This window comes from Cetorhinus maximus, chromosome 10, assembly GCF_964194155.1.
Source record: "Cetorhinus maximus chromosome 10, sCetMax3.hap1.1, whole genome shotgun sequence".
In the NCBI taxonomy this organism is placed as follows: Eukaryota; Metazoa; Chordata; class Chondrichthyes; order Lamniformes; family Cetorhinidae; genus Cetorhinus; species Cetorhinus maximus.
In genome coordinates this window covers 66557097-66570159 of record NC_135888.1, presented here as the reverse complement: position 1 = coordinate 66570159, position 13063 = coordinate 66557097, and the positions used below count along the sequence as shown (strand labels likewise).

The window sequence follows — 13063 nt, the reverse complement described above, 5'->3', positions numbered from 1 at the left end:
CTCCCTTGTGAGGCACTGATACCATGATTTACTGATCATTTTTGATAAAGTACTTCTATACTCAATATCATCATCCCTATCATCTTAATCAACCACAATACATAACTGAAAATTGCGTCAAGCGACCTTAATTTGAGGTAACATTAACATTTCTCCAAGAAGTGTTATTGGTACTTTTCAATATCGTGATCACATATGTTATATTCCTTTTTCTGCCTCTACCAATATTTTTGTTATGCCAAGATTTGTTTGACCAGAACCCAGATTGCTTATACTGCAAATTAAGGTCCCAGAATAGAAGCACCGATTGCAGTCTGTTGCTATCTGTGTCATTCCTACACAATGTGAGGTTGTGCTCTAACACTGATGCTGTGTTAGATCACATTATATGCACGAGTTTGTAAATATTAATTTAGCAACCCAGGCTGTTGCTACCACTTTTATTTCTTCAAAAAAAAAATCCACCAAAATGATAAAGAATGCATGATGGGTTTCAGCAGGAGGGAATACCCAATGCCTAGCATAACATGTGTTTTTTGAATATAATAACAGTATATATGATTACTCGCAACTAATAAACTTCCCTCTTTGGTAGGATATAAGTGGTTTAGCCCATGAGTGTTGCCATGGTTCCCATCAATTATAATTATTTGACAATCTAGCAGGCTTTAGCAGCATAGCAGAGGAAAATCCATTCCAGAATGATACGGCAGTGACAGGAAAATCTCATCCATCAGAATGTTCCACGTTAGTTTTACCTCAAACTCTTCAGTCAGGAATTTGCTTCATTAGCATTTTAAATAGGGAACTATGTGGAACTCAATGGTGTGTACATTTACATTTTCTTTTGAAGGCACTAGGCACAGACCAAGATCTTCGGTTGATGTTTCCTTGGCCTCAGGACAGGTACATGGAGATCAATGGTTGCCCCCAGAGGTCAGCAAACTCAGCCTGGATTAGGAGTCAAACCTTAGACTTCTTGATCTATACGACTCCCTGTGTACCTAACCTGTACTGCATTTGTTCACAGAATCATCAGAGAAGCCCTCTCAGCATAATTCTGAATATTAATTCTTCAGTGATTAGAACAATTTTGCAGTATTTATAAAGAAGTGCCTATTGATATTCACCATTCAGGCTCATGGCTAAGGAATGGATTCTTGCAAAAGATATTGGAGATGACCTGCACCCGTGAAAGCAAATTTAATATGAGTTATTTACTTCAGAACAGCAATAGAGGATATTTGGAAAGAATACTGTACTGTGTTAACTCCAGACCTGGACAACATCCAGGCTTGGGCTGACAAGTGGAAAGTAACATTTGCGCCACACAAGTGACTATATCTAACAAGAGAGAATCTAACCATCGCTCCTTGACATTCAATGACATTACCATCACTGAAACCCCCACTATCAACATCCTAGAGGTTACCATTGACCAGAAACTAAACTGGACTAGTCATATAAATACTGCGCCTACAAGAGCAGGTCAGAGGCTAGGAATCCTGCAGCGAGTAACTCACCTCCTTACTCCCAAAGGCTGTCCACAATCTACAAGACACAAGTCAGGAGTGTGAAGGAATACTCTCCATTTGCCTGGATGAGTACCGCTGCAACAACACTCAAGAAGATTGACACCATCCAGGACAAAGCAGCCCGCTTGATTGGCACTCCATCCACAAACATTCAATCCCTCCACCATTGACGCACAGTGGCAGCAGTGTACACCATCCACAAGGTGCACTGCAAAAACTCACCAAGGCTCCTGAGGCAGCACCTTCCAAACACACAACTACTACCATCTAGTAGGACAAGGGTAGCAGATAGATGGGAACAGCACCACCTGGAAGTTCCCCTCCAAGCCACCCACCACCCTGACTTGGAAATATATCGCCATTCCTTCACTGTCGCTGGGTCAAAATCCTGGAACTCCCTTCATAACAGCACTGTGGGTGTACCTACACCACAGGGACTGCAGTGGTTCAAGAAGGCAGCTCACCTCCACCTTCTCAAGGGCAATTAGGGATGGGCAATAAATGTTGGCCTAGCCAGCGAAGCCCACAACCCTTGAATGAATAAAATAAAAGAACCAACAGTACTCATCAAGATAACTGGGATTACCATTGCAAACTTCAGAACAGAGTAAGGATGAAAAAAAACGTGAAAAATTCTTTCAGTGACAATTTCCTTGAAACCTGCAGAATTCTATGCAATATTTGGGAAGATGGCTTAAGAGTTAAACATAAGTTGTTAAAAACCACTCCACATTACACCTTAATGTGGGCTTTTATGGTCAGAAAATCTGCAAAATATGACTTTCACAGCAGTCCAAGCAAGGTTTTATCAGCCAGCCATTTTACTGCAAACGTGGCTGATGATGCAACAGATGGAACAGTAAGAATCATCTGCTGCAATGGAATAATATTCACAGTAAGATGTAAATCATTAATGTGCGTGCTAAAATACTACTTAAAAAACTGTAGCAAAGGGGAGAATAATGCAACTATGCATTCTTCCTATAAAGAGGTGAAGCATCCCCTGACAGGTTGCAGAATAACTCCTGAAATACATCTGCTGTTTCATAATAGGTTGCAAGGGGATGTTAATATTAAGTTCCCAATGTTTGTATTGCACACCTTCACATTGTGTAACAAGTGATACAGACAATTGCAAAAAATAAAAACAGACTATTGGTGGCATTTATTAAAGTGCAGTGAGGAAGTATGAAGACCATTCATTGTGAATCTTCTAATGTCTTCTTGCGAGCAGTCCACCAAACTGCACCATGTGTCTTTCTACACGTAATCCATTTCTAATAGGATAAACAACAGAGCTCAACACTGTAAGGAAGTGATAGTTCTCTATAGCCTAGTTTCAATGTTCAATTATATCCATGAATTCACAGGCTGAATACCTATTCCTGACAAGGAAAAATGGTTGTGAATTATATCTACTGAAATTAGTTTAAGTTTAAAACTTTTTGATTTCTTCTTGCATACCAATCCAAAGATAAATCATTTTATGTCACTTGCTGTGTACTGTTCTTCAGCATAGTCAGTACAACGCTGCATACATTATACCTAATCTGATAGCCATTTTTTGAATCTTCCACACTTTATGTCATGAGTACCTGATTCAATTGAGACAGTCTTATAATAGTTGGTTGTTCAAGTTGAACATCGATCATTTTGGGAACCATTAGAAAGCAAGGACATGATTTAGTCTCTTTTCACATCACTCCATTAAGTCAGGCCAAACATATCTTTCACTTCCTATCAGTAAAAGCTCTAAGAAGGGACTATCACTGTTACACACAATATCCAGTAAAACCTAAGTAAAATGTCAGTAGCATCAGGTTTGAAATAATCTATATCACTAAAAGAATTTTTAATGAACACGAAATAGTTAAGCCTCGAGATATTTTGAGACATTAAAGGTGGTATATAAATGCAAGTAGTTGTTAGAAGTACCCACATTTCTGATGTTGCCATTCTTGTGCTTAATGCATTTTCCACATAACATTACAGAAATGTCAGAATACTATTTTTCTCCTTATGTGACATGAATATTTCAATTTCTATATCATTGTGTTTCTGTAAATTTATTATTACTCACACAGAAGGATACGCTGCTTTTCCTGATGACTCAGATCAGGCAAGTGAGTGATACAGATTAAATGACCATCTGCAAAGCAAACAGGCAGCCTGGCCAAGTTAATGAAATACTATTCTACTGCTATTTAATGTAAAAATAGCCCCCAACCCCCAATAAAAGTAGGTACTGAAATTCTGACTGAACAGAATTACCAGAAGTGACATGGTGTGGGGTGTCTACATGTCACAATGCCCCAATTCCTGGCCCTGTCCTGAAGGGAATCCTCAAGTAATTAAAATATGGAGAGGTATGCAAGTTCCACAAATCCAGACTGGAGTGGCTCATTTTTGTGAGGACTGATGGTGGGAGAGATCAGGAAATGCGCAAGGTGGGGGACAAGTGACCGGGAAATAGCAAAGGGTCAGGAACTGATCTTCAACAGAGTCATGGGCGGCTGCCACAGGAGCAGAAAAAAATGCCGGAAGAGACAGAGAACTGTGCAGCAGCAGGATATAAAACCTACTGCTACTTAACAGTCAAGTGGCAGCAATAAAGGAAGCTAGAAATCTGGAAGATAGTACTGGCAGCCAAAACTAAGGAAAGTGCAGCCAACTTCAGGGGAACTGACCTGGATTCCCTCCTAGTTATGATGCACAGCAGGAGGGAGAAGTTGTTTGGAATTGAAGGCAGGAAACAAGGAGGATATCATGTGTACTTAGTGAAGGGAGTAAACGGGGAAATGAACTCCACCTCTTTGATCTCCAGCACATTGCCAGAAGCAGTTCAACAAGCGCACCAGCATGGTTTAGGGAAGTCAGCCACTTCCCACACCATTCCTCTTGTACATATGGAACTCTTTCATTAGATACCTCTGTAGGTCTGTACCCTGAATCTCTGATCTGAGCTGGGAATCTCAGGGCACTGGTGTGCCCAATAACAGACATTCAAAAATAAAAATAGCTGGAAAAACTCAGCAGGTCTGACAGCATCTGCGGACAGGAATACAGTCAACGTTTCGAGTCCATATGACTCTTCATCAGAACAGACATTCAACCCTGCATGAGAAAGAAATCCAGGATATTCTTGGGAGTCATGTGGCCAACCTGTTGGGCAAGGGGCTGTGGGAGGGCAAATAGTAACTGTAGTTTGGTCTGGACCATCCACAGTTTGCCTGTATAATAGTTTAAAAGCATAAACCGGGAAACATCAAAATCTACAGAAGAACCATTATTATTTTTATAGCATTGCTTCATCTTTTCTTCTTTTCCCAAAGCAAGTCACTGAAGGACAAGAGAGGAAATTGAAATGAGTAGTCTACCAATTCTGTCTAACCAGCCACATGCTCACCTTTGCCATCATTCATACTTTTACTTTCATTTAACAGTGCAGAGAAATACACCCAGAGGATGCAAATAGTTCCAATGAGGATTTTCACTGCGCACGGGGGTGTCACAGGTAGAGTTGAAAGTGGGATCAGGCAATGGGGGGCAGAGGCTCCATAGAAGTGACGGAGATCTCAAGGGCCCTGCACTATGAAGGAGGAAGCCGACTGAATGTTGCATCTAAAAAGAAGCATCTATTGCAAATATTACGTAACAAGACCACTTTGAAATGATGTCCTGTATTCCAAGTTACATCTGTACTCTGCTTTTTGTTTGCGATGATGTTTTGAGGTCACTTTACAATTGGCGGCACAGTCCTCTTCATGTCTCCATAATGGCCTATTGGCTGTTTAAGCAGACCCCTCCAATTATATTATTGAAAAGATTGTGTGGTCCAATGGAAGCATAATTCTTAGTTGGTTTTTTCCTCCTTGGTGTACCTTAATTCTCGGAAACAGGCCCAGCTATTCTTTGAAGGAAATCAGCATCCTCCACATGAGCCAGCAACTGGTTCCAGAAATCCACTAGTCTCTGGTAAAAGATCCACCTCCTGATATGTAATCTAGATCTCGCCTTCTACAACTTCGATGTATGACTCTTTGTTCTTTGTAAATGATTTAAATGGTGCAAATTGTCAAACTGGAACACAATCTATTCCTTCATCCTCTTATAAGCCTCAGATCAGCCCAAAGTCTATGATTCTCTGAAGTGTAGAGTCCAAAAGATTTTCGCCTAATTTGGTATCTAAGGGCTGGATTTTATCAGCTTTCTGAGGATAGGCTAGGAGGGAGGAATGCTGGAAAGATGGCACAGGAAAGCAGCAGGTGGCATTTCTGTTATCTTCCTACTGCCATGCCATCTAGCCAGTGGAAGGAAAGATGGCAGAAGGCCCAGACGCCTAGAGCCCAATTGAACCATCTAACTGACTAATTAAAAGCCACTTTCTGCTTCCACTGGCATTTTATGAATGGTGGGGGAGTGCCCTCCTTTTAGGGTACTCTCTTGTCTACGAAGGGGCCCCTTGGTGATAGTGCCCATCACCTTGGCAACCATGCCGCAAGCCCTCAGCAACACCCACCTTCCTGTCTAGCCAGGGTCTGCCTTACTGACCTCAGTGCCCCCACTTACCTGACTTTGAAGGTGCACGGCCATTGATGTGCCCTCACCTTGCAGCTACAGCCCCAGCAATAGCCCCCGCTCCCGGAGACGCTGTTGAGACTGTTGAGCTGCTGGCCCTCTGATTGGGTGACAGCTCTTGGGGGTGGGCAGTCATCTTTAATAGGGACAGTCTCTGGCAACAGTCACTTCATTCTATTCCACTGACAGGATGTGCCCCCGAGTCCCGCTGACGCCGAAGCAGGTTCACCCCATCACCCCACTGCAATGCCCCACCCCCCCCACCCCCAGCTTTTGACCCCCTGCCACCACCATAAAATCCAACAGTGAGATTCTGTATGCTGAGAATTAGTCTAGTGTTGCTCCACTGCACCTTTTCCAAAGTCTCAATATGTGAAGAGCCCAAAACTGGGTAAAGTATGCCAAGTAGGGACTGGCCAAGGTCTTGTAACTCTTTTGTTACAAAAGAAATAAACTAGATTAACAAACCAAGGGACAAAGTAAAAGGCAGCCCCTTAAAGGGAAACTGCAAAAACAAAAGACAAAATGCAAAGCAAACTTACCAACATTAAATCAAAATGTGGTTAAAGGGGTTGATAAAACACCCCAGTCCCCGCAGTGCCCACCGAGCACAGAAAGCCTCGACGGTGCCAGCGGACACTGCATGCTCCCTCTCCAGGGACACCCGGCTGCGAACAAAGCCACGGAAGAGGGGCAGACAGTTGAGTCTGACGACCCCCTTGATTATCTGCTGCCTGGACCTGTTAATGGCCAACTTGGCCAGGCCCAGGGGCAGATTCACAAGGAGATCCTCCTCCCTCCCGGCCCCCCTCTGCACTGGATGCCCATAGATCAGGAGCGTGGGGCTGAAGTGCAAACAAAACAACAGTAAAAGGTTTTTCAAGAAAACTAAAAAGGGGGTGCAGACTACAGCAACCAAAATACATGTGGTCCATGGACTCCACAAGGCCGCAAAGGATGCAAGCATTTTGGGAGTCCGAGGACTGGCACATCCTACAATTGTAGGGGACTGCTGCGTGCAATATCCTGCACCCCAGGTCCCCGATGGAAAAGGGGAGGACACCTCCGTAGAGGGCCCCCCACTGGGGACCTCCGCTGCCAGACACCATGTAAAAGGACCTAATTAAATGCCTCATCCTATAATCAATTGTCTTATGAATGAATCCCATCATCTTAGTCAAATTGGCTATTATTTCACAGCATTGCTCAGAAACATATGCACTAGAATGCCCAGATTGCTTTCTTTCTCCACCTTCTTTATTGCTTTTTCTTGAAGAATATACACATGTTGAGCATTCTCCCTGCTCACATGCATAAAGCTGCAATTTTCCAGATTAAGCATCATTTGCCAGTCATGAGTCCAATCTGCCTACTCATTACTGTTTTTATAAATTTCCTAGATTTTAAAGAGAAACAATCCCAACACCGATCCACATAGGACCTCACTGGTGGCTGGTCTCTAAACAGATCCAAATCCACCTTTTGCCTCCATCTTTCCAGCCAGTTCCCAATCCAGCTCAATTTATTACCACTGATGTCACTTACATATTGAATAATAGATGCCATTTGTTTTCTCATTAGGCAGAAACTTTAAACGGAAGTTGATTTCGTGTTCAATCTGCGCTAGCTCTCATGTTAAACCAAAATCAACTTAAGACAAATGGACAAAGGGAACAATTGGATAAGGTCTGATAATGAACATGGGGAATCAAAACGAGCAATTAACTCATGCATGCTAATTGCATGCTACGTGCTGTCAATAACTTAAATGATAGCTGTGTGCAGCCAGTACTAAATGTACTGCTGAGTGCTTGCACACCTCAGCAAGGGATCCAGTTTGTGCAAGGCTAGCACCACTTAACGCTAGCCTGCACTACTTACCACCAGCCTTCACCTCGTGCAGCAGGTGCTGGAACTTTTGAGGAAGTACCTCTAAGTGGAAAGAAATGATACAGCATGACGGACAGCAAACTCCAGAATTCCCTGATGCAGCACTGGGGCCTTGGAAGGATGTTCAAGGGTGATTAGTTGTCTTTTATATGGAATATTGGATTGTTTGTTGGATTAAAGCTGATTTGGAATGGTTGTTTTGTAACAGCTTTGCGGACATTGAGATGGGCAGTGACAAAGGGAAATAAGGAATGTGACCAATGTGGATTGGGGTTTTCTGATTGTGTTCAGTGGAATCATAATCGAATGAAGTGATCACAGTAGCCCAGCAGGAAGGGGAGATGTATTGGTTGCCTCCACCCATCTTCTGCTACTTCGCCTCCTCAGCTGCTTGCTATATTCCGAGTGGCAAGGGCCTTGCTCTCATGATGGTTATGCAGGACACAGCAGACATATCAAACTGGGACACATGCTTCAGAGAGCACGGGATCAGTCCAGGCTACAGATACATTGGTTGAACACACCAATGGTCTGTTCTGTGATGTTTTATGTGACAGCATAGCTCTCGTTATACTGATCACTTGGTTAGGTTGCGTAGCAGAGTCATGAGTCCCCATGTTCATTATCAGACCTTATCCAATTGTTCCCTTTGTCTTTAAGTTGATTTTGGTTTAACATGGCATTAAGCAGATAGCCTGCTTCACCCAGCTCTGGTTTGGCGTGGTGGCTCAGATACTGAAAGAAATGCAGTCTGGCGTGGAAAAAATACATCATGAATTCTGCCAGAATTATCAACATTCACCTACATGATGTTTTGAGTAAGGTTGCACACCAACTGCACATTCATGGAGTGGAACCCTTTGCGATTGCATCAGATTTCAGCATTTAGATGCAGTTCTCACAAAGCCAGGTGTGTGCAGTTGAAGGGAAGCCTGCTATCCTGGCAAAGTGATATGCACATTTTGCTTGTTTCTCTCTGGTCAGGAGAAGATAATACATTTCCTTCCCTAATGCAGCAATGGATGGCAAACTGGGAGATGTTACAGATGTTGCCTGTTCCAGCTTAAAAGGATCCCAACCCAAAGAAAATCAGGGCTGCAGTCACTTTCACAGCCGCTGGCAGCACCATCCTTGCCCTGCTCTGAGGTTGCAGATCTGCCTGCAAGATGTGACAGATTTCCATGAGAAAGAAAAATTCCAAGGGGAGAACCCATCATCTGTGGGTAGCTAAAAAAGTTAAAGATAGTATCAAACTTACAGAAAAAATATATCATTGAGCAAAGATGGGTCGCAGGTCATACGAATATAAGAATTAGGCGCAGGAGTAGGCCACTCAGCCCTGCGAGCTTGCTCCACCATTTAATAAGTTAATGGCTGATCTTATTGTTACCTACCACCAATAACCTTTCACACCCTTGCTTATCAAGAATCTCTCTACCTCTACCTTAAAAATATTCAAAGACTCTGCTTTCACTGCCTTTTGAGGAGAGAGTCCCAAAGACTCACGACTCTCAGAGAAAAAAAAATTCCTCATCTCTGTCTTAAATAAGCGACCCCTTATTTTCAAATAGCAGCCACTAGTTCTAGATTCTCCCACAAGAGTAAATATCCTCTCCGCAACTACACTGTGGTTGTCAAGACCCCTCAGGATCATAAAGACTTCAATCAAGTTGCATCTTACTTTTCTCAACTCCAGGTCAGAAGATTGGACAGAATATAAAAACAGCAAAGAATGACTAGGCGATTAATATGGAGGGAAAATTAGAGTATGAGAGAAAGCTAGCTGGAAATAACAGGACAGATGGTAAGAGTTTCTACCAATATTCAAAAAATATAAACTAACAAAGTGAGCATTGGTCCTATAGAAACTGAGTCTGGGGAATTAACAATGGAAAATAAGAAGATGGCAGGTGAATTCAACAGTTATTTTGCCTCAGTCTTCACTCTAGAGGATAAAAGTAATATCCCAGAAATAGCTGTAAATCAGGAAACAGAAGAGAGGGAAAAACTCAAGAAAATTATAATCACCAGGGAAGTGGGTTCTGCGTAAATTGTTGGACCTGCGGGCTGACAAGTCCCTGAGTCCTGATTGAAACATATAAGATCCTGAGGGGTCTTGACAGGGTAATGAAGAAAGGATGTTGCCTCTTATGGGAGAATATAGAACTAGGGGTCACTGTTTATAAATAAGAGGTCATCCATTTAAGACAGAGATGAAGAGAAATTTTTTTCTCAGAGGGTAGTGAATCTTTGGAACTCTAATCCTGAAAAGGTAGTGGAGGCAAAGTCTTTGAATATCTTTAAGGCAGAGGTAGATCAATTCTCGATAAACAAAGGGATGAAAGGTTATCGGGTGTAGGTGGGAATGTGGAGTTGAGGTTACAATCTGTAAAGCAGTCTCCTGCGGCCTGCTCCTGCTCCTAATTCCTATGTTCCTAATTCGTATGTGCCTCCTTTGTAAAACAGAATTGACTCGCACATTTCTCTCACCTCAATATGAGCCAAAAGATCCTGGGTAGACAAAGCTCCTTGACAAGAGCCCAGTTCCCCTTTCAGCAGCTTGTCCTCCTCATTGCTGCCTCTGCTCCATTACCCTTTCATGCTGCAGGTCAAGGAGGATAATAACTACAGCACCCATGATTGGGAGTAAGTGGTCTGGCCAAAACCCTTGAAGTCAAAACCAAGACCTTTGCCACATGCAACACCACTTGATAGAGCCAGCAGAAATGAATCAGCAACTGACCTGAAAGTGGTTGATGATCCTTTTAAATGGCACTGATGAGGGGTCCTCCCTGCTGCTGAACACATGTTCAGCTTGCATGTTTGAGAAAGAGTAAGGCCTGGAGCACTAGTCTGAAAATGGCAACGCTGGGTCATCGCAATCTGCCTATGCTGCATACTTCCAGCACATGCACCTAACCTCCCCAAAATGGCATCCAGTGTAGGATACACCGGGACGTGTGTGTGAATGGTGCAGACAACATTTTGGAACCAAAAGGTACCCATGGTGTCTAAATAGAGGCATTACAGATCCATTTTTTTTCAGTCAAACTCTGCAGAGGTTCCCTTAATCCCCTGCTGTAACTTTGGCAGAAAGGGGAACACTGGAAGGAAGAAATAAACAGCTATTTAGGCTATTTCTCCAGGGTTTTTGCCTGTCATCATCTGCCAAAGTTACAGTGGGGGATAGGGAAATTCTACTCCAGAGTTCTTAGGCACCTTGTAAGAGATCACCCTCAATAGAAACACACCTAAATTACATGTGAAGCTTAACATAACCTTGTAATTGGGGACCCCTGGCCATTGGCTGTAGTTCTCTTTAACGGACAGTTCAATCAAGGATGCTCTTCACTTTTCAAATGTCTCACACTTAAAGCCGTACACACAAATGTTCCCAAGCCTTTGAGTGGAATGTTCTAAATGTTATGAGAAAATGTACAAGCTCACTGCTGCCACAATAATATTAAGAATTAACTGCTGAGTGGGTGAGCAACACTCTGAGAATAGGTCGAAGTGCAAATACACTGAGCTCCCTTGTTGTTGCACCTGGGTGTTGGGCGAGTTAGCTCGGTGGCTAAGGGATCGGCTTATTTGCATGCCAAAGCTAGGAGATAACAGTATCCGGTCATCCGCTGCAAAATAACCACAATGATATCCCACTTGTACTTTGCGTTTGCCAGGGTTTAATCATTTGCTACCGTAACGAAGCCTCTGTGTCATTTCAAGAAGTTACGCAAAAAATACCCTATGCCTAACGTTTCGAGTCACAGGCAGGGAGAGATAATATGACTTTTCTGTAACCGAATCAAAACAGCAATATATGTAGGATGATCACAATGCATTGACGAGCTGTGCTAAGTGATTTCACCAACTCGCTCCACTGCCAAAGTTAAAAATTAATATGAACTTTTACAGTAACCCAGTAAAAGGGTCAGAAATGTATTTTCTGGGGGGGTTTGATTTGATTGTGCCGGAATCAGAAACAAAAAGAACACTACACCCAGCGAGGGGGCGGGAAGAGAGCTATTCTGAAAACAGCGCTAATCATTTGCCTTAAAGTAAACTTTGGAGGGGAGAGAGAGAAAAAGTACAAATAAATCCCTGCTAAGGAGTAGTATTTAAAAAAAAGAACCCGGGGTCCTGCCAGACTGAAGGTAAACTTATTTTCCAACATATACAAGCCCAGGTACACCAGTTCAGGCACTGGGGTGGGGGTGTGGAATATCCCCATCACCCAATTATTGTAACTTCTAATATATTCTGTTTAAAGATCCAATTCCTTCCATTAAATTGCTACAAAATAATTATATGTAAGCTCCAGCACATTTGCTACATTTTTTGCATGGAATTAAATAACCTTTTAAAGCTAGTTATGACCTTGTGAAACGGAGCCTCAAAGTACTTAAGACTCAAACTTACCACTGGTTTTCTCCATGGTTAATCAAGGATCACTGCTGGAAGTAAACGAAGCCGGCGGAGTTACAAGAACATGGTAAAGAACAACGCTGACACTGATCCACGGACACCCAGTTCCTCAGTCTCTCAGGCAAGTATAAGCATCCTCCTGAAGTTCCTTTCAACTTCGCTCTCCCAAGAGCCGCCACCAGGGTAAGCCCATTCTGGGTCCTAGCGCCCTCTTACACAAGTTTAGACAGTTATGGGGAATTAATATTCCATGACTTTAGAGTCGGTGACCGACACAAAGTTTCAACCATATTATTCCGCTTCAGCACAAAAAAATAAAAAGGTTAAGTCAAACATGTTTTTATATAATACAAAATGGTATGACCCCCAGCTTTAAAATCTGAAAACTACGTGAAACCTTGTAATCCTTGACTCCAGAAAAGTTGCCATTTTTACTGTCAATGTCCTGTTCCATTCACTAGAAGCTGGAATAAAAGCTAGGACAATAAGATTTTTTTTAAAAGAAACAATTTGTATGATTTGATCTGGTTTGATTGAAAAATGAACTGTAAACTTTGTTTTTCTTATGTCAACTAGTTAACTGGCGTCTCCCTTTTGTGGTTCAATATTATTCAGTTGATTTTTTAATTGTTTTT

At 42.5% G+C, this 13063-nt stretch overlaps 1 protein-coding gene across 1 annotated transcript in view; it reads right to left on the bottom strand.

The window, feature by feature from the left end:
- Nucleotides 1–12595, bottom strand: part of afap1l1a (actin filament associated protein 1-like 1a) — a 225950-nt gene extending 213355 nt beyond the window's left edge. The window contains exon 1 of the mRNA XM_078550584.1: nucleotides 12423–12595. Coding sequence (XP_078406710.1) covers nucleotides 12423–12438 — 16 coding nt within the window. The 5' untranslated portion in view covers nucleotides 12439–12595. The remainder of the gene's footprint in view (nucleotides 1–12422) is intronic.
- Nucleotides 12596–13063: the final 468 nt, after the last annotated feature.